This window comes from Scyliorhinus canicula, chromosome 2 (genome assembly GCF_902713615.1).
Source record: "Scyliorhinus canicula chromosome 2, sScyCan1.1, whole genome shotgun sequence".
Classification (NCBI taxonomy): Eukaryota; Metazoa; Chordata; class Chondrichthyes; order Carcharhiniformes; family Scyliorhinidae; genus Scyliorhinus; species Scyliorhinus canicula.
The window spans coordinates 248,460,699-248,488,528 of NC_052147.1; the positions used below are offsets into that span (position 1 = coordinate 248,460,699).

General features: G+C 46.6%; 1 protein-coding gene across 1 annotated transcript in view; it reads right to left on the minus strand.

The window, feature by feature from the left end:
* Nucleotides 1-27,830, minus strand: part of LOC119962094 (low-density lipoprotein receptor-related protein 1-like) — a 2,271,162-nt gene that overhangs the window by 18,981 nt on the left and 2,224,351 nt on the right. Inside the window, 2 exon segments of the mRNA XM_038789946.1 lie at nt 15,216-15,320; nt 21,992-22,166. Of these exon segments, the coding sequence (XP_038645874.1) occupies nt 15,216-15,320; nt 21,992-22,166 (280 nt within the window).

Sequence of the window (27,830 nt, forward strand, 5' to 3'; positions counted from 1 at the left end):
AAGCAAAAGTGCGAGCCACTGTGCTACCTTGCCACTCACAGCTTTCCAGTCAGGCCCTCAACAAGGGAAGCTGTGTCTTGGTGGGAGAAGAGCACGTCCTGACAATGACCCAGAGTGTCGCGTATAGAAAAGTAAGTGAGGCATAAATGAATGCAGCTTTTCATCAGTGGTCCTCGAGGACCACTGATCAGGCCACTGTAGATCTGTAAAAACCTACTGCAGCCTGCATGGTGCATACTCATTTAATGCAGAATTTTGTAAAATAACCAGGAGAGTCCTCACTAGCATATACAAGGAATCCTATATACTCAGATGGACAACAAGGGCAGATATTCTTTGGACATTGTGATTCAATTTTCCCACAGGCACAGCAGCCCCCCAGCGGGTTTTGCACGGTATGATAGAATCCCGTTGCCAGCAAACAACGCATGGCCGAGATCTCGCGACTGGTGGAATGGAGAATCCCACCCATGTACTTGGTGGAGGTGGACACATAAGAATGTGTCCATAAATCCATTTCCCCAATGCTAATTTTTTGCCAAATAATGATGGTCTCAAGTTCCCTCAATAAATTCCCCTCCTCAAATATCATGGTTCAATTAGACAAAATGTGGGGCTAGATTCTCTGTTTTTGGGACTACATCCCCACGTCGTTGTAAAAACTGTGGACTTTCACGCCAGAAAAAATGGCGTGAAAGGGCAACATTTTCATAGGCCCTGAAAGGGGCTAGCAATGAACCAGCATAAACCTTAAACATAGTGTTCCTGACTCGACCACGTGCCCGACCCGGACCACCCGCCCAACAGTTTTCCGGTGCCATATAAGGCCTCCCTGTCCTCAGATCGGCCTGCCCCCGACCAGTATGGCCTCGCAGCTGCCACTGAGTCCGCAGCCGCCACTTTAGTATCTCGACCAGCAGGGCCATGTTAGATCCACACCGTCAGGACTTCGGTCGTTTGGGGGCGGAGAATGGCGGGGCAGACCTCCAGCAATGGCCGCAGTTGGGGATACGCGGTGCGGCGTACTCTGAGTACACCCCTTTTTGAGGCCCGGAGAATTGGGGAACCATCGCCGGTCCCGATTCCATGCGGGGTAATGGATTCTCCACCCCGCCGCCGACTGCGATTTCGCCGTTGGGATGCGGAGAATCCAGTCCAAGGATTTGGGCTGCTGTGGCAGCATTGCTGCTATACACAAAATAGTAACAGAGCAACGCATGATTCTGACTTCAGTGGAGCCAAGTCACAGAAGCTTAAATTGTGATCTTCTTTTGCTTTGAATCCTGTTTGGTAGTCATAATCCAGTAATCTCATAAAAATATCCTATTAACTACTGACGTTCAAACACATGAATGTTACATGCATCTCTGTGTCATGACTGATAGAAGAAAAAAGCAGTTTATGGTGAAATATGTCCAATAGATAAGTTACAGTAATCTTTGAGTTACTTGCCGTAGGATTCCTAACCTTTCATCTGCCCCGGTAGCCGTAGCTTTAATATGGCTAGACAAGTTCAGTTTTTGATCGATGGTAACCACCAGGATGTTGATTGTGGGAGATTCAGCAAATGAATGCCATTGAATGTCAAAGGGTGACGGTTAGATCCTCTCTTGTAGGAGATGGTCATTGTCTGGCACTTGGGTGACGTGAACGTAGCTTGCCACTTGTCAGCCACAAGCCTGGATATTATCCAAGCTGAGATGATTGACTTCCAACAACCACAACCATCTTCCAGGTATGATTCCAACCAATGGAGAGTTTTCCTTCTGATTCCAATTGACTCCAGTTCCCCAAAAGAAATAAAGCAGATACAGGTCTGATAACGTTGCACAATTTCTAAGAAGTGGATTGGCCAGTCCCAAGGCGAAGTACTGCCACATTCATTCAAGCCAAAAATATTTATATGAAAGTCCCGAGCTCTGTCTGTTGCAACCAAAATGGATAGGCAAGTAGCATTTAATGTCTTCTCTCTTTCTTTCCCTTTCCTTCAATATCTTTCCTTCTCTTCCTTTCTTTGTTTTCTTTTTGTAATTTTCAATCTGTTTGCAGTCTGTGGGATTAATGGCTGCTTATTGTCACTACTTGAGTACCAGTGTCAACTATGGAAGTGAAGCAAATGCAACATGGTGTTGAATGCTTTCTGACAAAATCTATACACTCCATTATTTTAATGAAAGGCTTTCACTATAATAAGACTGCTGGAATAATTCTGCATTTCCTTCATTGTCGGGCAGACTTTTCTCCAAAATGACAAAGTGTCAGGTTCTGACTGAAACCGATGTGTTTCGCTCCTGAGAAACAGGCATGTTTTCATATAAATCTTCCCACACTTTGACATTTTTTCAGAAGGGCGGCATGTTTAGTGTCATCATTGTGAGGGGTGGAACATAAAGATGTTGGCAAGACTGGCTCCACAAAAAGGGCACCCTGATCACAAATCCTAGTGAAAGACACCCCCCCCCCCCAATCTTTGGCATTGGGCCCTCCAGGCATCGCACCCCTTCACCCCCAATCACTTGTCCTCAGGGCAATGAATGCTTCCCTTCGCCAGTGCCCTCCCCCTCCACACCCCATGTGAAGTGAATCCCCTCTATAGGGTCACCGACTAGGGCTTTTCACAGTAACTTAATTTGAAGCCTACTCGTGACAATAAGCGATTTTCATTTTCATTTCATTTTCCCCTACAGTGGCATGGTGCCAGATGCCATGTTCCTGACCACCCGGGCTACCCTGGCCTTTGAATCCTGGCTTGGTCATAATGCTAGGGGCGCAATTCTGCCCCCCCCCCCCCCACGCCGGGTTGGAGAATCGTGGGGGTGCCGGGCAAGTCCCGCCACGCCGCCCCGGCACCCGCACGCGATTCTCCCACTCCCCCAAACCGGCGCACCAAGATTTATGGCTGGCCGCTAGGGAGAAACGCCGCCCGCCATTTGTAACCGGCGAACGGCGATTCTCCAACCCGGATAGGCCAAGCGGCCTGCCCAATACAACGTGTTCCCGCCGGCGCGACCACACCTGGTCGCTGCACGGGAACGCTGCGGGAGCAGCCTGTGGCGGGGGGGGGGAATCGAGCACCAGGGGGGCGCTCAAAAGGGGTCTGGCCCGCAATCGGTGCCCACCGATCGGCGGCCAGCCTCTCTGAAGGACACACGCCTTCCTCTTCCGCCGCCCCACAAGATCACTCCAAAATCTCTTGCGGTGCGCCTACAGGGACGACGGCAACCGCGCATGCGCGCGTTGGTGCCGGCCAACCTGCGTATGCGTGGGTGATGTCATTCACGCAGCGCCGGCCGCGTAATTTACGCGGCGCCGCTTTTACGTGGTGCCAAGGCCTGGTGCACGTAAATGACGCGGCGCCGCTCCTAGCCTCCCCCCGGGGTGGGAGAATAGGGGGAGAGGAGCGGCCGACGACGCCGGAGTGAAACACTCCGGTTTTCACACCGGCGTCGGCACTTAGTCTCCCGTTGGGAGAATCCCGCCCCTCGTCTCTATTTATGGAGACCATTAGCGCTTCCTGCTGGTGTTACGCTGGTGAGTGGGAACATCTGACATTCCCAGGAGATTTGACATGAAGCCGATTTTGAATATTAAAATGTATTTCAAATAATGGTAATCAGGTTCACGCCCTCGTTGGGTGTGAGCTGGTTACGTCCCCAGTGAGAGAGGGGGGAGGTGTGAGGGGTTGTTGCAAATCCCGTTATGGGACTCTCGCAAGAGTTTCCTGCCGTAACGGGACATGTGCCTGCGCCGAACGGGGACTAAAAATCCCCTCATTTCTCCAGCAAGAAATAGACAATTGAATTGTTGAGACAGCCAAATGAGAGATTACAATCTGCTTCCTCAAGGCGTTGTTTAATCCAGATAAATTACAAAACCCAAAATACATTGCACTTCATTGAGAGAAGGCAATCTGTCAATCCTATTCAGCTTGACCTGAATATGGTTTATTCTTACTGCTCTTTAGTTGCATTAGTTGTAGTGATTATTCCCTCATTCTGGTGAGACATTAAACTGAATTCCGATCTGGCTCTTTAATTTGATGTAAAATGTCCCATGGCACTACTGGAAGAAGAGCAAAGAGAGGTCTTCTGGTCACTTTGCCATCATTTATCCCTCAACCAACAGCTGCAAAATAACACTATCTAACCAATCATCTCTTTGCTCTTGTGGGACCTTGCTGTGCACATATTGGCAGCAACTTGAAAAGTAATTGATTGGCTGAGGTCACACTGCAGGTGTTCCAAGGTCATGAAATGTACGTTTTGGTGGCAAGTTCTTTCTTAGAAGTAGAGCAAAAAAAAACAGGGGCGCAATTCTCCCATCGGGAGACTATGGGCGGAATTCTCCGCTCCCGTGGAAAATCGAGAAGGCTGTCGTGAACTCGGCCGCTCCTCTCACCTTATTCACCCCCACAAGGGGGGCTAGGAGCGGTGCTCCGCTATTCTCGGCCACCGGGCCTTGTCGCTGGCGTCAAGGCCCGGCGCGCCGAGAATGACGCGGCCGGCGCGCCTAATGACGTCAGCCGGGCATGCGCAGGTTGGCCGGCGCCAACCCGCGCATGTACGGTTGACGTCTTCCCCTCCGCCGTCCCGCAAGACGTGGCGGCTTGATCTTGAGGGGCGGTGGAGGGGAAAGAGTGCGTCCCTTTGAGACGCCGGTCCGACGATCTGAGGGCACCGATCGCGGGCCAGTCCCCTCCCGAGCACGGGTGTGGTGCTCACTCCCCTCTCCGCCCCCCACAAGCATCAAACCAGCTTTTGGCGCCATGTTCATAACGGCAGCGACCAGGTGCAGATGCCGCCGTCGTGAACCGGTCGTGAACGGCAGGCCGCTCGGCCCATCTGCGTTGGAGAATCACCGGAGAACAACGGCGAGCAACGATTCTTCCGAGCGGTGGGGGGGGTGGGAGAATCGCGGGAAGCGCCAGGGGGGCGTGTCGTGTGTCGCCCGGCCCTCCTGCGATTCTCCCACCCAGCATGGAGAGCAGAGAATCGCGCCCTAAGTCCCGACGGCGGAGTGAAAACTGGAGTGTTTCTCCCACCCCTGGGGGCTAAGAGCGGTGTGCGTCATTTACGTGGTTGCCGTCCTCCCCGCGGCCGCCCCGCAAGAAGATGTCGGATGGATCTTACAGGGGGGCAGAGGAAAGGAGGTCCTTCAGAGAGGCAGGTCCGCCGATTGGTGGGCACCGATCGTGGGCCGGACCCCTTTTGAGGCTCCCCCGGTGCAAGATCCCCCCCTCCCCCCCCCACAGGCTACCCCCCCCCCCCCCCCCCCCCCCCAGCATTCCCGCGCTGTGCCCACTGGCAGCGACCAGGTGTGGACGGCGTCGCCGGGAACCTGTCGTGTTGGGCAGGCTGCTCGGCCCATCCAGGCCGGAGAATCACCGCTCGCCCGTTACAAACGGCGAGCGGCGATTCTCCCAGCGGCCAGCCGTGAATCTTGCCGCGCCGGTTTTGGGGGGGGGGGGGGGGGGGGTGGGAGAATCGCGTGCGGATGCCGGGTCGGCATTGCAGGACTCACCCGGCACCCCAGCGATTCTCCCACCCGGCGTGAGGGGGGAGAATTCCGCCCCAGAGACCTACATCATTTAGAAATGTACCCTAAAACCCTCCAGTGCACCAAGTGCAATAAAGTATTAACCAGAAACAATTTAAATACAAAAGCAACTAACAGAGAGAAATGGAACCCAGTTATTCAACAACTATAATAATTGGCATTAGCAATGGTTAGGCTGCACCTGAAGCACAGTAAGTTAAAACCCTGGTAAAAAGATTTAATATTGCAAGACATCCAATGGATAGATTGAAATAATTTGTGACTTTCGAACTAATGTGATATAGTATTAACCAAACACTTCAACGCATTTCACAGATATAGGCAATTATGTTCAATAATTTCAATAAAACCTTTATTTTGTGAGAAGACCCTGGGTGCTGTCAGAACAGAAATATATTTCAATGGGTGGCCTTTCCAGCCAGCGGGATCTTCCAGAGCAACAACAGAGCTGAGCTACGTAGACTGGAACAAAAGGTTGGAGGGAAAGTCTGCAGCAGTACAGTTCCTTCAAAAAATAAATGGTTTGGGCACAGTCAAGGTATATTGCACAGTAGCACAGTGGTTAGCACTGTTGCTTCACAGAGCCAGGGACCCGGGTTCGATTCCCGGCTTGGGTCACTGTCTGTGCAAAGTCTGCACGTTCTCCCTGTGTCTGTGTGGGTTCCTTCCCGATGCTCCGGTCTCCTCCCACAAGTCCCGAAAGACGTGCTTGTTAGGTGAATTGGATATTCTGAATTCTCCCTCACTGTACCCAAACAGGTGCCGGAATGTGGTAACTAGGAAATTTTCACAGTAACTTCATTGCAGTGTTAAAGTAAGCCTACTTGTGACACTAATTAAGATTATTATTATTCCCTCAAACTAATCCAGAGCTTCCTGGATGAAAAAGGAAGTCGAGATTAAGATAATGAAGAAATGGGCAGCACGGTGGCCTAGTGGTTAGCACAGCTGCCTCACGGCGCTGAGGTCCCAGGTTCGATCCCGGCTCTGGGTCACTGTCCGTGTGGAGTTTGCACATTCTCCCCGTGTCTGCGTGGGTTTCACCCCCACAACCCAAAAATGTGCAGAGTAGGTGGATTGGCCACGCTAAATTGCCCCTTAATTGGAAAAAATAATTGGGTAATCTAAATATATAAAAAAAAAAAAAAAAAAAAAAAAAAAAAAAAAAAAAAAAAAAAAAAAAAAAGATAATGAAGAAATGGGGCGAAATTGTCCGACACCCTGCAGGGTCGGAGAATCGCCCGGGGCCGGCGAAAATCCCGCCCCCGCCGTGGCAGAAATTCTCCGCCATCCGAGAATTGGCGGGGGCGGGAATCACGCCCCGCCGATCAGCGTGCCCTCCGCGCCGATCGGTGAGCCCCCTGCGGCGATTCTCCGGCCCGCGATGGGCCGAAGTCCCGCCGCTGAGAGGCCTCTCCCGCCGCCGTGGTTCAACCACCTCTGGTGGCGGCGGGATTGGCGGCGCGAGCGGGCACCTGGGGTCGGGGCGCGGGGCGATCGGACCCCGGGGTATGCCCCCACAGTGGCCAGGCCCACGATTGGGGCCCACCGATTGGCTGGCGGGCCTGTGCCGTAGGGGCACTTTTTTTCTTCCGCCGCCGCCACGGCCTCCACCATGGCGGAGGTGGATGAGAATCCCTCATGTACGGGTGGTGATGTCAGCGGTAGCTGACGCATCGGCGCATGCGCGAACCGGCGAAGGTCTTTCGGCCAGCCCCGGCTGGCCGGCGGGCGTCAAAGGCCGCTGGCGCCGGTGTTGGCGCCACTCAGGTGCGGGCCTAGCCCCCAAAAGTGCAGAGAATTCCGCACCTTTGGGGATGCCCAACGCCGGAGTGGTTGGCACCACTCCGCTACGCCGGGACCCCCCACCCCGCCGGGTAGGGAAGAATCCCGGCCCAGGTCTTGATAGGACAGGTGCCAGGTAGAAAATACAGTTGAGAACCAAGAGGAATACCGAAGGTTCAGAGGCGAGGTGAAAAAGCAAATAAGAGAAGTGAAGAGGGATTGTGAGGAAAAACTGACAGCCAACATAAAGGGGAGTCCCCAAGTCTTCTGTAGGCATATAAATGGTAAGAGGTGGTAAAAGAGGATTAGGGTTGAGAATGTAATAAATTCACCCTTGTTCAAAAATAGGTTGTAAGGATAAGTCCAGCAAGAACAGACCAGTTAGTTTAAGTTCATGATGGGAGAGCTTCGAGAAACAATTATTCGGGATTTAATTAGTGGTCACATGGAAAATGGGGTTGATCAGGAACGACAAGTATGAATTTCTAAAGGGGAAATTGTATTGAACTAACTGGCTGGAATCTTTTTAAGAGGCAACAGAAAGGATTGATGAGGGTAGATTTAGAATGAGGTGCATTGTCCTTTGTACCGAGGTACAATGAAAAGTATTATTCTGCGTACAGTCCAGGCAGATCATTCCATACATGAAAACATAGGACATATGATAAACACACAATGTAAATACCTAGACATAGACATCAGGTGAAGCATTCTGAGTGCAGTGCCACACAGTAGAGAAGGTACATGGAAAGATCAGTTCAGTCCATAACAGGGTCATTCAGGAGTCTTGTAACAGCGGGAAGAAGCTGTTTTGAATCTGTTAGTGCATATTCATAGAATCATCATAGAATCATAGAATTTACAGTGCAGAAGGAGGTCATTTGACCAAACGAGTCTGCACCGGCCCTTGGGGATAATCCTACTTAAACCTACACCTCAATTCTATCCCTGTAACCCAGTAACCCCACCTAACTTTTTTGGACACTAAAAGCAATTTAGCATGGCCAATCCACCTAACCTGCATATCTTTGGATTGTGGGAGGAAACTGGAGCACCCGGAGGAAACCCACGCAGACTTGAGAGATTGTGCACACTCCGCACAGACAGTGAGCCTAGCTGGGAATCGAACCTGGGACCCTGGAGCTGTGAAGCAACTGTGTTAACCACTGTGCTACCGTGCCATCCTATTCTCAGACTTTTGTATCTCCTGCCCGATGGAAGAGGTTGGAAGTGAGAATAACCTGGTTGGGAGGGGTCTTTTATTATGCTGCCCGCTTTGCCAAGGCAGCGGGAGGTGTAGACAGAGCGAATGGACAGAAGATAGATTTGTGTGGTGGACTGGGCTGTGTTCATGACTATCTGTAGTTTCTTACAGACTTGGGCCGAGCAGTTTCCCTGCCAAGCTATGATGCAGCCAGATAAAATGCTTCCTATGGTGCATCTGTAAAAATTGGTAAGAGTCAATGTGGACATGCCAAATTTCCTTAGTTTCCTGAGGACGTATAGGCGCTGTTGTGCTTTCTTGGTCATAGAGTTGACGTGGGTGGACTAGGACAAATTGTCGGTGATGTGCACATCTTGGAATTTGAAGCTGGCCACCATCTCCACCTCGGCACCATTGATGCAGACAGGGGTATGTATGACAAACTTCACTTCCTGAAGTAAATGACCAGCTCCTTAGTTTGACTGACATTGAGGGAGAGATTGCTGTTGTTGCATCATGCCACTAGGTTCTCTCTCTCCCTCCTGTATTCTGACTCATCGTTGTTCGAGATCTGACCAACTACGGTCGTGTCATCAGCAAACTTGTAGTTGAAGTTGGAGCTGAATTTTGCCACACAGTCATGTGTGTATGGGGAATATAGTAGGGGGCTAAGTACTCAGCCTTGCGGGGGCCCAGTATTGAGGACTATCATGGAGGAGGTGTTGTTATTTATCCTTACTGATTGTAGTCGATGGGTCAGGAAGTCGAGGATCCAGTTGCAGAGGAATGAATCAAGTCCTAGGTTTTGGGTTTTGATGTGTAATGTTGTTGATGTGATGTACATAGATTTTCAACAAGCATCTTATTATAAAGGTCCGGAAAAGAATCTACACCGAGCCAAAAAGGTTAAGCCAAAAGAAAAAGATTCGAGCAGTACAGTGGCATAGTGGGTCCCAGGTTCGATCCTGGCTCTGGGTCACTGCCGTGTGGAGTTTGCACATTCTCCCCGTGTTTGCGTGGGTTTCACCTCCACAATCCAAAGATGTGCAAGGATTGGCCACGCTAAACTGCCCCTTAATCGGAAAAAATTAATTGGGTACTCTAAATTTTTTTAAAAAGATAAAAAAAAGAAAAAGATTCAATGCAACAGAACAAGAGTAAAGAACAAGAGTACAGAGCAGTTACTCTACTACAGCCTGCTCACAGTTCATGGCAGGATATAGAAAGGGCCCCTCAGTGGGGGAGTGTGTATTCCCCATAGTCCCTTGGGAATATCAATCTTCCAGTCTCATAAGTGTCCCATGACCTGTTTGAGGTTTCATTAGTGTCCCATGACCTGCTTAAACCCAGGTTATGACAATTTGATGTAGTGCCACACAACAGACTTGTGAGAGAAGTCATAGCTCATGAATAAAATGGACAGTAACAACGCGGATTCAAAGTTGAAAATGAAATGAAATGAAAATCGCCTATTGTCACAAGTAGTCTTCAAATGAAGTAACTGTGAAAATCCCCTAGTGCCTGTTCAGGGAGGCTGGTACGGGAAGGTCGAGTAATAGTTGGTTGAGTAATAGGAAACAACACGTAATAGTTAATGGATATTTTGGAGGAAGATTTGTGGAGGTGTTCCCCAGATGTTGGTCCAGATGTTGGATCCTTGTTTTTCCTGATGTATATTAATGATCTAGATCTTGGAGTGCAGGGGAAATCTGAAAGTTTGTGGATCACACAAAATTTGAAGCATTGTGAACTGTGAGGAGGACAGTATATAAATTAAAAAGGATATCTTTGGTAGAGTGGCAGATGAAGCTCAATGTGGAGAAGTGTGAGATGATGCTTTTTAGTAGGACAAACATGGATAGACAGTATGAAATAAGGGGTGAAATTCCTGAGGTGGCGCAGGAGCAGAGGGACTTGGGTGTGCATATGCATGGATCATTGAAGGTGTCAGGACAGGTGGAGACAATATCCTGGGCTTTATAAATAGAGGCATACAGTACAAGAGCAAAGAGGTTATACTGAACTTACACAAGACACTAATTAGACCTCAGCTGTAGTATTGTGCACAGTTCTGGGAGCCACACTATAGGAAGGATGGGAATGCATTTGAGGGAGTGCAAAAGAGGTTGACAAGAATAGTTACAGCGATAAGAACCTTCAGTTATGATCATAGGCTGGAGAGGTTTTGATTGTTTTCCTTTAGGAAGGCTGAGAGGAGATTTGATAAAGATGCTCAAAATCGTGAAGGGGTTGGCCAGAGTAGCTAGGGAGAAACTGTTCCCACTTATAAAAGGAACGGGAACGAGAGGGCAAAGATTTAAAGTGATGTGTGAAAAAAGCAAAAGTGATGCAAGAAAAGGTTTTCTCATCCCGAATCTCATCTGAAATGCATTGCTTGAAAGTGTGGTGGAGCTTAATTCAATTGAGGCATTCAAGAGAGCATTGGATGATCCTGTAAAAAGAAAAAACGTGCAAGGGTACAGAGAAAAGGCAGGAAAATGGCACAAAATCATAAAGCTCATTTCAGGAGCCGAAACAGCCATGATGGGCAAAAGGCCTCTTTCTGCGTTGTAACAATTCTATGATTCTCTGCCCAATTTCCAACTGAGGTCAGAACTCATTGTGTTAGGAATGTGAGGTGTGAACTCATGTTTTGCCACGGTCCATGGCAATATGTATTCATAAATAATAAATTATATAGCCTAATCTCAGACATTCCAAAAAAGAAATTGATTTGAATTATAATGCTGCTACTAACTACAGCTCTGACTTCTGCAGAAACACTGCAATTTAAAGCCACAGAGAACCACTTTAGATTGAAACAAATGAAAATTACTGTGATTCATAATGCCATTTTTATGCCCACAGATAGACTGAGTCCCAAATCAAGGAGAAGATAGGGTTAAGATGGAAGTTAGTTGTACATCGCATCACAATGTACAGGCACCTCTGTTCCTGTGTTAATACAGTGGATTCCAACCTCCACTGTACATAGAGAAGATATAATTAGAGACATCAGTAGATGAAACCATTAATTCCACTGGCAGCACCTTCATAATAGAAAGGGAGCATTAAACCATTGCAGTTATGCTTTATGAATGTGAACTCCAGCCCCGTTCAGTTACAGCCTTGTAACTCAACCCTTTTTTTCATTTACTGTATGTTTTATTGTTTATCGCAGCAGAGATATTAACATCCTTCAGCAGTGACTGGTAGTGTGAGTTAGCACTTAATTCTTTTACCTCTGCCACATTGCCTGAATAATATGCTACAAATCACAGAAATGAGACACAAATCTTAATTTACTGTTCTCGGGGCTGCAACTGGGAAAGCGTTAACAGTGAAAGAATAAAATGACAAAAGTGGCACAAAAGGTGTATCAAATGAACAAGATTTGGCTTAAAGGGGAATCAGTACCTCAATATAGTAACTTAGGTACCTTCATTATTGTATTTTTATTTACAACATGATGAAGCTTCATCTACAAGTTTGCTGACGACACGACTGTAGTGGTCGGATCTCACAACAATGACGAGTCAGATATGACGAGGGAGATAGAGAACCTAGTGGAGTGCTGTAATGACAACAATCTCTCCCTCAATGCCAGCAAAACTAAAGAGTTCGCCATTGACTTCAGGAAGTAAAGTATCGTACATACCCCTGTCTGCATCAACGGGACCGAGGTGAAGATGGTTGACAGCTTCAAATTCCTAGGCGTGCACTTCATCAGAAATCTGTCCTAGTCCACCCACATTGATGCTCTGACTAAGAAAGCACAACAATGCACATACTTCCTCAGGAAACTAAGGAAATTCGGCATGTCCACATTGACTCTTACCAACTTTTACCAGATGCACCATAGAAAGCATCCTATCTGGCTGCATCACAGCCTGGTATGGCAACTGCTTGGTTCAAAACCGGAAGAAACTTCAGAGTCATGAACACCGCCCAACCAATCACACCAACCTGCCTCCCATCCATTGACCTGGTCTACACCTCCCGCTTGCTTGGGAAAGCGAGCAGCATAATCAAAGACCCCTCCCACCCGGCTTACTCACTCTTCCAACTTCTCCCCTCGGGCAAGAGATAAAGTCTGAGAACTCAATAGATTCAAAAACAACTTCTTCCCTGCTGTTCCCAGACTGATAAACAAAAATCTTAGGGACTGATCTGACTAAAACTGCACTCCTTGATGCTTCACCCGATGTCTGTGTCTATGTATTTACATTGTATACCTTGTGTTGCCCTATTATGCTGTTTTTTTTTCATGTATTAAATGATCTGTTTGAGTCGCAAGCAGAAAAATACTTTTTCCTGTACCTCAGTACACGTGACAATAAACAAATCCAAATCCAAAGCTATCCACAACAAAACAACATCACTTATGTGACATGTAATACCCATGCTTTGGCGCAGTCATGTCCTTTGGAAAGCCATCAAGACAAAATGATGAGAGCAATGCGCTGCTTCTCAAGCACTGAGTGATTATAATATTTCCATAAAAATGTTGACTAGCGTCAAATGACAAAAGATGCAAGAACCATCTAAATTAGCAATAGGCTCCAGGAACGAGATACAATGAGGCATGACTTTATAAATTTGGGCTTTATAAAATGAATACTGAGTTGCACACATTCAAATAGCATTCAGATGGCTATTTGACATGTCAAACTGCTGTCTTAGGTCAATGATTGGGATACCTATTTTTCCTCTATTATAGAACTATTAGATTTTTCGCAACAAATCCTGTTCAAATTAAAACATTCAAATCTGGCCTCGGGTGACTGCGTGGGTTTCCTCTGGGTGCTCCGGTTTCCTCCCACAGTCCAAAGATGTGCAGGTTAGATGGTTTGGCCATGGTAAAATTGCCCCTTTGTGTCCAAAAATTGTGCGGGTTGGGTGGGGTTAAAGAATGGGTGGGGGTGAGCCTGGATGGGGTGCTATTTCTGGTGCAGACTCGATAGGCCAAAGGCCTCCTTCTGCACTGTGGGGATTCTGTGCTTTTGTGAAATAATTCACAGAGCCAAAGGAAAGCCATGAGATGCTGATATACGTTAGGATCGCAAGAGTAAACCTTGTGAGAAAATTTTCCCACGGTTAAAAAAAGAGTTAACATCCAATTATTCAACGGTGGATATGCAAACTACAGAAATCTTTATTTATTTTTAACACTTAGCGTGACATAAATGAGTGGTGTAGATGAATGAAGTTAGCGAGAGATGGTAAATTACCACAGCTGTGAATTATATTAGTATAAAGTGCAATTTCAAACCAAAAGAGGTGATTGGGTTGCTGTAAAATAAATTGATCAGATTTCATTTGTGAAAATGTGTGTAATTCTAATCCCCGATCATAAAAATTATATTTACTGCAGATTTTCAAAGTGCACAAATGAATCAGCCAAGGTGATTTCAGCTATCAAAATCTAAGGGCGGGATTCTCTGTTTCCCCAGCCGTGTGTTTCTGAGCGGCACGCAATTCGCTGGCGGCAGAATTCTATCTTCCCGCTGCTTGTCAACTGAATTTCCCATTGTAACCACCCCACTCCGCCGGGAAATCCACAGATAGGTATATACCACCAGCAGGAAAAGTGAATCGCAATGACCGGAGAATCACGGCCTAAGGTTGTTTCAGAATTGATTAATAAAGTCGGGCGGAAGTCTGCGTGAAGACTTTGACGTGGTCCAATAGTTTGATGTAGCCAAATTATTCACTGTGATAAAAAGCTCAAAGAGCAAAAGACAAAAGTTAACAATTGGGAACTTCAGCAAGCAGAAGGGTTGGAGAAATTAGTAAACAGTGGAGTCAACAGAGTATAATTCAATGAAAAAATTCCAAATCAGTTGCATCAAATGGCATTTCCTGAAAGTGGTGATAATGAGGTGTAAATAATTTTTTCTTATTAGAATGAATGGGTCACAAATTATGCTGGAATCTGGATCTGCTGTACCCAGAGCCTGCAGATGAATGTCCAGAACTGCATGCCTACCCCAAACAAAAGCTATAGCCAAGTTGGGACATGCCTATTTCAGGTTTTTTCTCCATTCTGGCCCTCAAAGAGGCCTCAGTGTATGGTGGTGGTGGGTTGTTTGGCTTGCTTACCCACTAAATAATATAAGGAGTGCCCACCTGTAAACACAAGCTGGTACTCTGGCCTCACATGCAGAAATTAAGTTAGGTTTAAACCAAACCTTACAGCAATTCTCTTACAAAGCCGAAAATCGGAACACCTGAAAGCTGTTTTTCCAGGGCATTTGGCACCGTACCAATCCTTCAGGGTCAACCACTCCTCTGTATCTAAGGTGCCCGCCATTAACATGTCAGTGAAAATAAACCTTCCTCTGACTCCATGAACTTTGGAGGAGCCAGTGTTGGCAGTCAAGCGCTTGATACGCTGAGCGACATGTGTTGCTGTTTGCTGGGAAAATTGGTGGAGCTTTCCAGAACTGCTGGACATGACATTTCCTCTATGTGTTGAATTATAACCTATTTAATGAATAAACCAGTACTACTCCAGTGTCATTGTTCTGAAATGCACAATTTGTTTCCTCAAATTAAAAGTTAAACGGGTTTAAACTGTTTGCCAACAAATGGAACTCAGCCTAAGATATATGAGTGCTCGAAAGGATATATTTCTATGATAAGTTTAAAGTACAGAATATACACTTACACACACGTGGGCACTTCAGAGTGTGGGCCCAGCTGACAAGTGCCACCATTGTAACAGTATCCATCACAAGACAGGCAGCTGGATGCAATCCTTCCATTTGTGCAACTGTATCAACAAAGTGAGACTAATGTCATTCCAGATTATGCTACAAGAACCATAATTACAGGCGCCTGTATGTATTCAATGGAATGCTCTGTTGCACGGGAAATTGCTTTCATTGAGTCAGAAAATATTTTTCCGTGAGAGTGAACAATCGTTTCACTTTAGTGAAAAATACATCAATGAAATCCAACTGAATGATCAATTTACTGCTTCGCATAACTAGTTATAAGTTTTGTGCTGTTAATCGTTCTGAGGTTTTACATCTGACTGTTCAGAGGGGATTTGAGAAAAGAATATTACACACAGAGGATGGCGAGAATCTGGAATACACTGCCTGGTGACTGTAAATCTCACAACCTTTAAAAAGCAATTGGATGAGCACTTGAAACATCGTCACATTCAAGGATATGGGACGAGTGCTGATAAATTGGATTAGTGCAAGATTAGGGGCAGTTATTGTAGGTGCAGACTCGATGGGCTGAATCGTCTTTTCTATGCTGTACGACTCGATGACTCTATTTCTCCGAAGAATTTTTAATCCTATTTCTGCATTCTATTTTATGATGTGAAATCAGTGTGCTAACACCAGAGTTTGGATTGTTAAGAAATCAAAGAACAAAACAAACAACATTACAGCACAGGAACAGGCTCTTCGGCCTTCCAAGCCTGTACCGGTCATGATATCACCCTTAACCAAAACCCTCAGCACATCCTAGTGCCAATCCCTCTAAACCCATCCTATCCATGTATTTGTTGACATGCCTTTTGAATGTCGTTAATGTATCCGCTTCCACTACCTCCCCAGGCAAATCAAAACAGTGCTAATGGCAGCATTATCTTGACGTGAAGTGCATGGACATACATGGGCATTTGTGCATATCAGCTTCACATTTCCAAGTTAGCAAGGGGCTCGGATGATTTCCTTTGAAACTGAAACACGCTGCAATAGATTTGAGTTTGAGATTTGAGGCCCAGTTGATCAAATACATTTCAGAAATGTGCCTGCTCTGTAATTATAGCCTTACAGTTATACCCTATTGCTGTGCAAAGAACCATAATGTGTGAAAATTTCCTGTATGTGCTCTGTGTAGTAAAATGATAAACAGATTTTTCAACACTTAGAGCAGAAGTTATCCCTCCCGGTGCCATTATCATTTTGAATGTAATGAGCTTCTGTGAAGATAGTAAAACAAAGCCACATCTATACATTAAAGGGTTACCTAACAGCAACAACCAGGTTGCGTGAGCACCAATGTAAAAGCTTCTTCTTTTTTCGAACGAGCAGACTTTTTTAACGCTTGCCATTCTTGTCAAAATATCAAGCTCTAACAACCTTAGCCTTTCACAGACTGAGTCATTGTGAGGGAGTCACGGGGGAACAATTCTTTTCTTTATTTTAAAGCGGAAATTGTCAGGAGAATCTACTTGTGTCAGCTAACACCGGGCTGCCTGTGATATATTGTATGTAAATACACAAAGCATTAATATAAAATGTCTTACCTAGTATTAAAAGAGAAGTGTTAATCAAATAAAAACAGTGGATGAGTTTCGTACAAACAGGCTAGGTATTAATATGCTAATATTGTGCAGCATAATTGTGCCGCTCTTGTGTTTTACCCAACCTGAATTGTAATCAGATTGAGTGGGTCTCAGTGGTAACAACCTAACTGCTTTAATTTCAGATTCTGTAGCTCCACATTACCACTTTCCTGTTAGCTGATTCAATTCAACATAAAATTAATTGTATAACATGGATATAAATTACTGGACATGAGTTCAAACATCAAGCGCGCTGTAGCGTTTAATCTGTTATACAGATACAAATAAACTCATAGGCACAGGGCCTGAATTCCAGACGTATAGTGGAAGTGAACGCTCTAGCATCAAGGGAGCATTTAGCCATCTGTGGCACCAAGGAGTCAGAGTAAAACTGAACTCAACCTGGATTAAGTAGAAAACCCTCCATGTCTGAAGTCATAACTGACGCAAAATATTGCAGATGCTGGAAATCAGAAATAAAAACAGAAAATGCTGCAAAAACTCAGCAGGTCTGACAGTGTCGGTTGAAAGGAGAAAAACAGTTAGCGGGCTGAATTTTCAGAGTACAGCAGAGACAGGACCAGAGGTTGATGCACCAGCAATTCTCGTCGCCGCAAGATGTGCCAGCATCATGACATGGTACTCGTACATCCATGGAGAGGAGGTGGGAGTACAGCAGAGAGCCAGTCATAGAGGTGGGAGCAATTGATAAAAGGCGAAGGAGCAGAGAGAAGTCCATACATTGGCACACAGTGACCATTGTGTGCACAGACTGTGCCGACTCTCAGAGAATTTGCTGCGTAGGTTTTGGGCTTGTGGGGGGAGCGCATCTACAGCAGTTGGTGGAGCATAGTGGGGGTTATATGGGTGGTAGCTGGGGTCCAGGCAACTGTTACAGTGCAGCTGGTGGCATGTAAGGCCAATCCTCAACAAGAGGCTCAGTTTCTCAAGGTTGCCGATGAGCTGCCATGAGGAGCAATGGCTCCAACAACAGATGCAGCCCCTTGAGCGAGAGGGATACAGAGATGATGCCTAAGGAGCAGGGAAGGTATGAAAGTGCAGCGCTCATTAGTGGATGCATTGCCCAAAGAATCAACTTCTTAGACATGTCAGAGTTGCAGAATGAGGTCAATAGGTTCCTGTGTTGAGTATTCTTGTTGCTGTCCGGATACAGATTTGAGGTTACTATCAGGTCAGCCATGATCTTATTAAATGGCACAGCAGGCCAGAAGGGCTGAATGGCCTAATTCTGCTCCTTATTCGTATGTCTGTGTGTTGGTATGCGCCATCTAGTGGAGGACTTCAAACTAGACACACCCTGCCAGTACCTATGAAATTGACAGTGGCGCTGAACTCCTTTGCTTCTGGGTCATTTCAAGTGGTATCAACAAACCTGAGTGGCATATCACAAGCAGCCACGTTAGAGCATCAGGTAGGTGATGGTTGCCCTGTATGGGAAGGAATTGGAGTACTCAGAGTTCCAGACTGATGAGGCCACAAATGCGCAGAGGGCTACAGGATCTGTATCCATCACTGAATTCCTTCAGGAGCAGAGGGTCGTTGACTGTACCATGTGGCCATCAAACATAAGAACATATGAATTAGGAGCAGGAGTAGGGCATTTGGCCCATCCAACCTGCTCTACCATTCAATACGATCACCGCTGATCTGACTGTGGTCTCAACTCAACTTTCATCACTGACCCCATTATCATCGACTCCCTTGTTGATCACAACGCTGGGTAATTCAGCCTTGAATATATTCAATGACCCAGCCTCCACTATTGTCTGGGACAAAGAATTCCACAAACTAACGAGCCTCTGAGAGAATATTTTTCCTTAACTCTGTCTTAAATGGGAGACCCCTTATTTTTAAAAATGTGTCCCCTAGTTCTAGTCTCTCCCAAAAGGGGAAACATTCTTTCAACATCCACCCTGTCAAGTCCCCTAATAATCGTATATGTTTCAATCGGATCACCTCTCATTCTCTTAAACTCCACGATCCCTACACAGCAGACAGGGATATTTCTAAGTAGGAAGCTATTCCCCCCTCTCAATGTTCATCTCCTGTGTGACCACCACAAGTGTTTCCTGAAGGTGTAGCAAGCTTCCATGGCTGTTACCATGATGTCTTTGTCCTGAGACAATTGCAGGCTGCACAACTATTCATGCCAAAAGAGAGATTACATGGATGACTGCGAGGAGTCAAGGGCCGGGATTCTCCGAAATCCCGGTTTCGTGTTGCACCGGCGTAAACACTGGAGTGTTGTACACCGACGTCAACAGGCCTCCTCGCCCAGCAATTCACCGCTGTTCAGGGGGCTAGCATGGCCTCGGAGAGCTGCACGCTACTCCGGCACCGAAGACGGCCTTGCATGGCTGGCGCGGGTCTGCGCATGCGCGCGTCAGCCATCTCCGCGATGGCCCCCACGCAACATGGCTGAGCCCTGCAGGGGCTTGGCGCGGAGGAACATAGGCCCACCCCGGAATGAGCGGTAGACCTCAATTGCGGGACTGGCCATCGTGGAGCCCCCCCCCCCCCCCCCCCCCAACCCCACCAGGACGGCCTCCGCAGGCAGAATGGCGAGGTCCCTCTGGGTGGGACTCGGCGGGCACACGGCCCGTCGAGCACAGAGAATCGCCACGAGAGCTGCTTTCAACGGCCTCCGACTGCACTGCGTCGACTGCACGCGCGCGACTGGTGGGTCCACGGAGAACCATGGAAGCGCCGTCTTGCCGGATTTCCGGCGTGACCGGCTATTGTACGTCCCCGCGCCTGCCGCGATTCCGGCACGGAGGGTTGGAGAATCCTGCAGAAGATTGTGAAGAAATGCTTGCTGCCATCTATGTGCAATCCATCCTCAGAGGCTCAAAGGCATGACAACTGCTGCACATGCGTTACCACAGAGCAGGCTTTTAGACTCCTGAGAATAATGTTCTGTGCCTTGCCCAGGCAGGGGTATCCCTCCAGTAAGCTTTTGAAGGGTGATTTGCTGTGCTCTTCATAACATGGCCCTCCAGAGAGGGTGGATCTTGACATGGGAGATGCACTGGAGTGGCACATGCCTTTGGAGGTGAAAGGAGGGGTGGGGCGGGATGAGGTGGTGTCGCATGGTTACTCTGCAGTGCAAAATATTCCACAGGTCTGGCTGCATCGTTAATCAATTGACCAGAATGGCAAGGAAGCTGGCATTGAACTAATACAAGTACATCTCTCATGAGGGCGACTCACGCCAGAAGGCATTGTGCTCAGAAACTCATCTTCCTCACAATAAAATGTGAGTATCCAAGATGCATAGAAAGCAGAAGTATCCTTTTTACACATATTGCTTGGAAAACAAGTCACGACAAGCCACAAAATATCCCTGATCACCTTTGTGCCACACACCCACATCATTCCGGTGCCTTTATACTATCAAAATACTGGAAACACATTGTGAGAGATATTCTGGCCTCTGTGATTCTCGGCGGCAGAAGGTGGCCCACCTCTTGTCAAAGGAAATCATCTTGGGATAAAGCCACCAATTGGGGTGCAACTGGCAGCCTCTCCATGCATTTTTGCACCATCCATGCTCAGTGCTACAGAAGGTGGCATATATTATGAGCATGTTTTTGCATCCACACATCATGATATCCCACATGGCTCTTTATGAGATTGGCAATTCTTTAAATAGTTGAGCTCAGGTACCCATGTGAGTGAAATGTAGTGGACTCCTCCATTCTCTGCCTATGACTCTGCATTGCCTCAGGGAATGCCAACATCTGGGCACACAACTCCAGCTGCTTTTCCAGAAAAACTCCTCTTGTGTGGCTATATCAAGGGTTCCTCCTCCATGGCTATCAGGAAAAATAGATTTGCCACCACCAACAAAGTTGACCTCACCTTGGGCATAGTAGCTCTGTCTTCATGCATGGCCAAGAGAAAGAGATTGAAGATCTTGACACCCTCCTTCACCGTATTCAGTGGCTCACTCTCTATCTTCAATTATTCACTGTAGGTTACCTATTGTTAGGCTCAATTCACAATTGTTCAGACAATGAAACAGTCCATGCCTCCATCCATTAAAACCTGGACAACTTACAGGTTTGGGGTGATAAGTGCCGAGGAACATTCACATTACCTAAGTGCTAGGCAATGACTGTATCTAACGAGAGAGGCTAACTATCTCATCCTGACATTCAAATCAACTACAAACAATCCCAATGACTGTAAACATATCTGGAACAGCCATGTAAATGCTGTGGCTACTAGAACAGGTCAGAGACTGAATATTCTGTAGCAAGCAGTTCATCTCCTGACTCACAATGCCCATCTCATATAATGCACAAGTATGAGGGAATGTTCTCCACTTGTCTGGATGGGTGAAGCTGCTGGAACACTTAGGAATCTCAGCATCATCTCGGACACAGCAGTCTTCTTGATTGACACATAATCCCTTAGTTTAAACAACCATTCCCTCCACCACTGGCATACTCTGACTGGAGTGTTTACTGCATATAGTTTGCTGCGCAACAATTCACCAAAGATTCTTCTCAAGCACTTACCAAACTTCATCTCCACCACGTTGAAGCCCAAGGGCAGCAGTTTGCCTTTGAAGTTACACACCAACCTGACTTGGACATATATCTTGGTTTCTTCATTGCCCCCCACCAGCCTCTCAAAAACAATGAGGGATGGGCAATAAATCCCAATCTTGTCTACAATGTTCCTATTCGAAAGAGACTTTTATTTGAAGGCTAGCATTTTTTGGTAAATTGTATTTACAAAGAAGCTTTTTGAAGAAACTAATGGTGTAAATTCCTGTATGGAAGCTAGGTGGTGTAGTTGACTAAAATATCCTCACCCGAGGATTACTTAGTAGGAAAATAGCCAAAATAGATATAGCATTATCATAAATCGTTTTGGGGCATAATTTTAATAAAGTTAAAGTAGCATTCCAGCCAAAACATGTAAATTGCCCTAAAGATGAAGGAATGACGGGCTAATAATCTGAACTAAAAGCTGTTTCAATAGATCAAGCAGCTTGCAGAAAATGAAGAGATCACCTGCAGGTGCCCAATACCTTTGGTTGGGGTATTGGCTTGCTCGTATTGTTAATGATAATGCTTCTCAACATATAACAAAAAACTACTTACTTGCAGGCCATCTGCCCAGTCCCTTTGTCTACAACACACTGTCCACCATGGCACACAGCACATTTATCCACTTCACATTTTGGTCCTTCAAATTGTGGTGAGCAGATGCACTGAGCACTACCATCGTTGTTAATTCTGCAGCTTCCTGAATTCATGCAGTAGTTATAGCACATATCTGGAATAGAATGAAATGCTAATCATAAATTGAGTAACAGTAATAAATTAAACATTACAAATTATGATGACAACTGTAAGCATTTTCATTCTGCTGAGTACATTTATTTACTATTCAGAGGTTGGCTGCGTTTTTTTTTAATAATAAGGAAAATAATGATCATAATCATCTATTATTGTCACAAATAGGCTTACATTAACACACAATGAAGTTACTGTGAAAATTCCCTAGTTGCCACATTCCGGCACCTATTCGGGTACACTGAGGAAGAATTCAGAATGTCCAATTCACCTAATCCGGGCTGAATATAAAAACATTTTAAGTACTTCTTGTTTAGAGATGCCCCAATTTCACTTAAGTCATTGAGTAGAATTTTCCCAAAAAATGGCAAAGTGTCAGGTTCAGTCAGAAAACTGACGTGTTTCTCCACAGAAAAAGAGGCAGGTTTTCCGTCAAAATCTTCCCACGCTTCACCATTTTTTTTGAAGGGTGGCCTACTTTGTGCTGACATTGTGAGGTTGGGGCCTAAATATACCGGCTAGCTGAGCTTCACAGAGATCCGAACACAAATTTAATACAAAGATCCCCACAGCTCTCTCCCCCTGCCCAAAGACTTTATATCACCCCACTCTCTCCCGCCCCCTGCTCAGTGATTGTGGGCATGACCCTCCCCCCCAATGTTTACTGGCATCGAGCATTGGAGCCTGCCCAATGGATCACTTTTCAGGCCCTCCCCCTTTGGCCCCACCACCTTCCTTCCCCATCCCCTTGGCATTGCCCAGGTGCCGGCCATGTTCCAGACCACCTGGGGCTGCAATGGCCTCAGAGTCCCTGAGCATGGTCATCATGTCTGGTCTCCATTTGTGGAGACCAGTAGTGATTCCTATGGCTTCACATCATGCTGACAGGTGGGAACATGTGATGTTCCCAGAATATTCAGTGTCAAGTCGATTTTGCATATTGTACTTAAATCCATGATAATCAGGTTCACGTCTTCGCTAGGCGAGAATCAGGTTATGTCTGCTGGGAGGGCCCTGGAACATCGCGTTCTGGGTTTGTGCTGGTGCAAATGATGTTGTGTACTCTCGTGAGGGTTTCTGGCCATAACGGGGTTCACTCTGGGTTTAACGGCGCCGGAAAATTGCCCCCATTATCTCCACTCCCAATGCCAAATCTGTAAGGAAATTTATGAATCATATCTGCTACCAGTTTGATACATACCTGATATGAATCCTTGAGCAACAAATAAATCTTCATTTGCCATTACATTAGTTAATTTGCTACAAGCAAATGTTGATTCAAAATCCAGCTTTTTTTTAAAAATGAACTGCTTCAAAGTTATTTCATGTAAACAGCCCCTGTGCCAGAAGAAGGGAAGATGCTACGATGAGGCAGCAACCTCTGATTAGTAAACAATTTTACCTCAATGAAAGAAATGTGCTGATCGGTACAAACGTTTTCTGAGTGAAATTTAACTGACAAAATTAATTTTATATATAATTCAAATTACTTTATTTGCTTTGCAACAATGCAAAGATAATCTGAAAGAAATGGATTGCAATTTAATAATAATCTTTATTGGTATCTCAAGTAGGCTTACATTAACACTGCAATGAAGTTACTGTGAAAAGCCCCTAGTCACCACATTCCAGCGCCTATTCAGGTACACTAAGGGAGAATTTAGAATGTCCAATTCACCTAACAAGCACGTCTTTCGGGACTTTAACACAAGAGCATTGTGTGTGCTTTGAATTTGGTTGAACTCATAATATAAGTATTTGAACATCTGAAGATTCGAGGAGCACTTTTCTGTCTATCGTAATTTGGCTGCTGCGAATTGTCACGTGCAAAATGTAATCCTGAGCATAATTCCCACTGGATCTTGTTCATGTAGCATAAAGCAATTGATCCCATCTTTAAACGTATCTTCAAAAAATTCAATCTCACCCTAACCATATATTCATTGAAAAATATTCTTAATAGTGTCCCAGCTTAACTGTTTTACCTCAAGTCTCCTTCCAAGCTTGGTGACCTTGTACTAAAGCAACAACACTTTCAGGTCCATATTGCTCAATAGCATTTACAGATGTCTCAGACTGCTTTACGCAGGAGTGGATAGTAAGTGGAAACTGAGCAAGAGGAAGTAAAGGATAGAGGGGTGGCAAGATGGGAGGGAAGAATTGCTGAAGAAAAGCGGCTGGATTCTCCACTGTCGGGATTCTCCGTTTCGGCGGCAGCCTGGGGATTTCCTGACGGCGTGGGGCTGCCCACAATGGGAAACCCTGCTGGCCAGCTGGCGAGATGGAGGATCCCGGGGACGCACAGCACCAGAATATGTTGCGGTGGGACGGAGAATGCCACCCAAGGATCTTTGAAGGTAGGAAAAAGAATGCCAGGGTTGACATACATCATGCAGTATAGCTTTGTGCACACAGCCCATCTGGTTCATTAATGTCCTTCAGGGAAGGAAATCTGCCACCCTTACCTGATCTGGCTTACATGTGACTCCAGACTCACAGCAATGTGGTTGACTCTTTCAAGGGCAATTGTGGGTGGGGGGGGGGGGAGGAAATAAATGCTGGCATAGCCAGCGACGCCCAGGTCCCAAGAACAAATAATAAAATGGGCTGTTTCATTATCAGAGGTATTGTGAAAGCTTTGGGGCGCGATTCTCCACCCCCCACGACGGGTCGGAGAATAGCGGGTGGGCCTTTCTGACATTTTTACCGACCTCCCGTTATTCTCCCCCCCCCCACGGCCCCCCACGACACGAATCGCTGCTCGCCATTTTTTACGGTGCCCACTGATCACGGGCAGCGGGTCCGAACCCCGCGCAATCTTTGTTCCTCCGCCGCCCTGCTGGATCAGTCCGCGGGGCGGCTGAGGGGCATAACGGTCCGCGCATGCGTGGGTTTCACGATATGCATGATGATGTCTTCCGCGCATGCGTGGATTGGAGCCGTCCAATCCGCGCATGCGCGGCTGACATCATTGTTTGCATCAGCCGCTGTTAACCTTGGCGTGCGGGCTTAGCGAAGTTCGCTAAGCCTGCGATGCCGAGGTTCATGGGGCCCCGCTGCTAGCCCCGACCGGGGAGCAGAATCGGGTCCTGGGAGGGGGCGCGGAGGCTGCCGTGAAACACGGCCAGTTTTACGGCAGCCTTCACGACCCTCCGCATTTGCGGAGAATCCGCCCGAGGTTTTTTTAAGTGTACCAAATCAGCAACTTGTTGCTCTTCAGGGGCTGAAGTAAAGAACTGATCTATTGGTTTGAAAGTAGTGAGTGACCAGCATATCCTTTGCTGTGAACCTGAAATCATGCTGAGTCTGCAGGGAAGGTAGACAACCTTTCCAGAAAAGATCCCATCAAGTCTGGAAGAAAGGAAGTACCAAGACCGGAAGCCTGAACTTCAGAAAGACATGGACTGGAATTCATCCGTTTTCCAGTACACGGAGGGAGAATTCAGAACGTCCAAATTATCTAACAGCATGTCTTTCGGGACTTGTGGGAGGAAACTGGAGCACCCATGCAGACACAGGGAGAAAGGGAGAAAGTGCAGACTCCGCACAGATAGTGACCCAAGCCGGGAATCGAACCTAGGACCCTGGTGCTGTGAAGCAACAATGCTAACCACGGTGCTACCGTAGGCTCATGGTGGTTTTCGAACCTGGGTTCCCAGAGCATTACATAGAATTTACAGTGCAGAAGGAGGCCATTCGGCCCATTGAGTCTGCACCGGCTCTTGGAAAGAGCACCCTACCCCCTACCCAAGGTCAACACCTCCACCCTATCCCCATACCTCAGTAACCCCACCCAATACGAAGGGCAATTTTGAACACTAAGGGCAATTTTATCATGGACAATCCACCTAACCCGCACATCTTTGGACTGTGGGAGGAAACCGGAGCACCCGGAGGAAACCCACGCACACACGGGGAGGCTGTGCAGACTCCGCACAGACAGTGACCCAAGCCGGAATCGAACCTGAGACCCTGGAGCTCTGAAGCGATTGTGCTATCCACAATGCTACCGTGCTGCCCTGGATCTCTGAATTACTCGTCTAATGACAATATTATTCCACAACTGCCTCCCTTAACATTGACTTCAACAACTTTCCCCCATTGGATTTCCCTGTTTAGATTTAGTTTCTTTCCTTCCTATTTCGATTGTCATGATTAGTCAACAATTCTATTAAAGTTGGATCATGCGACTACCAAGATGGTAGAACCTGATGGACTTTGGCCTTTCGTGTCAGGTAAGATTTGTGTTCCTAAGCCACGTGTGACTCAGCTTTTGTCTTTCCAGTGTCTTTTTATATGTCTTTCTGAAATGGCTTCGATATCACTTTCCAGTATGTAAAACCTTATTTTTAACTATCAATGCTACAAATTCGTCCTTGAGAAAGTACTTTTTACAACTGAAGTGTTGACCTCAACCTGCTGTTTGTCTTTCACATTATATTTTGGGCAATGGGTCTTCTTTTGCCTGATGATAACAATTCAGGTGAGAGGTTTCATTTAAACATTAACCTACCTTTGTCATAGAAATTATTGAAATTTATAACACAGAAGGAGGCCATTTGGCTCATCGTGTCCATGCCAGCTGACAAGTAGTACTCCGCCTAATCCCTCATTCCAGCTGTTTCTTTATTCATTCATGGGATATGGCAGCACCGGCTATGCCAGCATTTATTAACCATCTTTAATTGCCATTAGGAAGGTGGTGTTAAGCCACCTTCTTGAACCGCTGCAGTCCATGTCGTGTAGTCCCGCCACAATGCTGGCAGGGAGGGGGTTCCAGGATTTTTAATCAGCGACAGTGAAGAAATAGCAAAGTACTTCCAAGTCAGGATGGTGTGTGGTTTGGAGGGGAACTTGAAGAGGGTGGTGTTCCCATTCACCTTTTCCCCTTGTCTTTCCAGGCAGTAGAGGGTTGGAAGGTGCTGCGTTGGTCCGTAGCCTTTTAGGTTCTGGCACTTCTATTGCATTTCCAAGCACTTTTTAAAATGATATGAGGGCTTTGGCTTCAATCACTTTCAGTGCAGTGAGTTCCAGATCCTCAGTATGATCTGTGTTGAAACATTTTCCCTCAAACCCCTCTAAACCTTCTACTTCTTACCCTGTGTGACAAAATGGCCAATAGCCTAAAAAACTGGGCCAGATACAGAATTGGACAATCTAAATTAAACAACAGCCAACAGCTTGAATCGCCAGGTCTGATGGGAATTTAGGCAGTCCTAATAAAAACAGGAACTGGTCAGATGCGAACAAGAGTAGGTGTGAACTTGGTTCTGGAGGTTAGGACCAGAGGTGGTTGACTTTGCCCAAAAGAGATCAGTATTTTGTGTATTGGCTAGTATCGGTCTGACTTGCCTCAGGTTCAGTATCGATCAAACTCAACGGCACCTCAACACCATATATGGAAAGGGCTATGTGCACTCCGTGTGCCTGTGAATGGGCCTTTAGGTGGCTCCTGATGTCTTCCGTGTATGGAATCAGCTATCCCATCAGGTGCTGCAGCCGCACTCCAGTAACTCGATTAGCTGGAGGCAAGAGAACTTTCCAGAAAGACGTGAAAGGGAGGGGTATAAGAAGGGAGAGGGTATAAAAGACACCTTGAAGTCATCCCCAGCGAAGACTCCACCCTGAACGAAGACTCCACCCC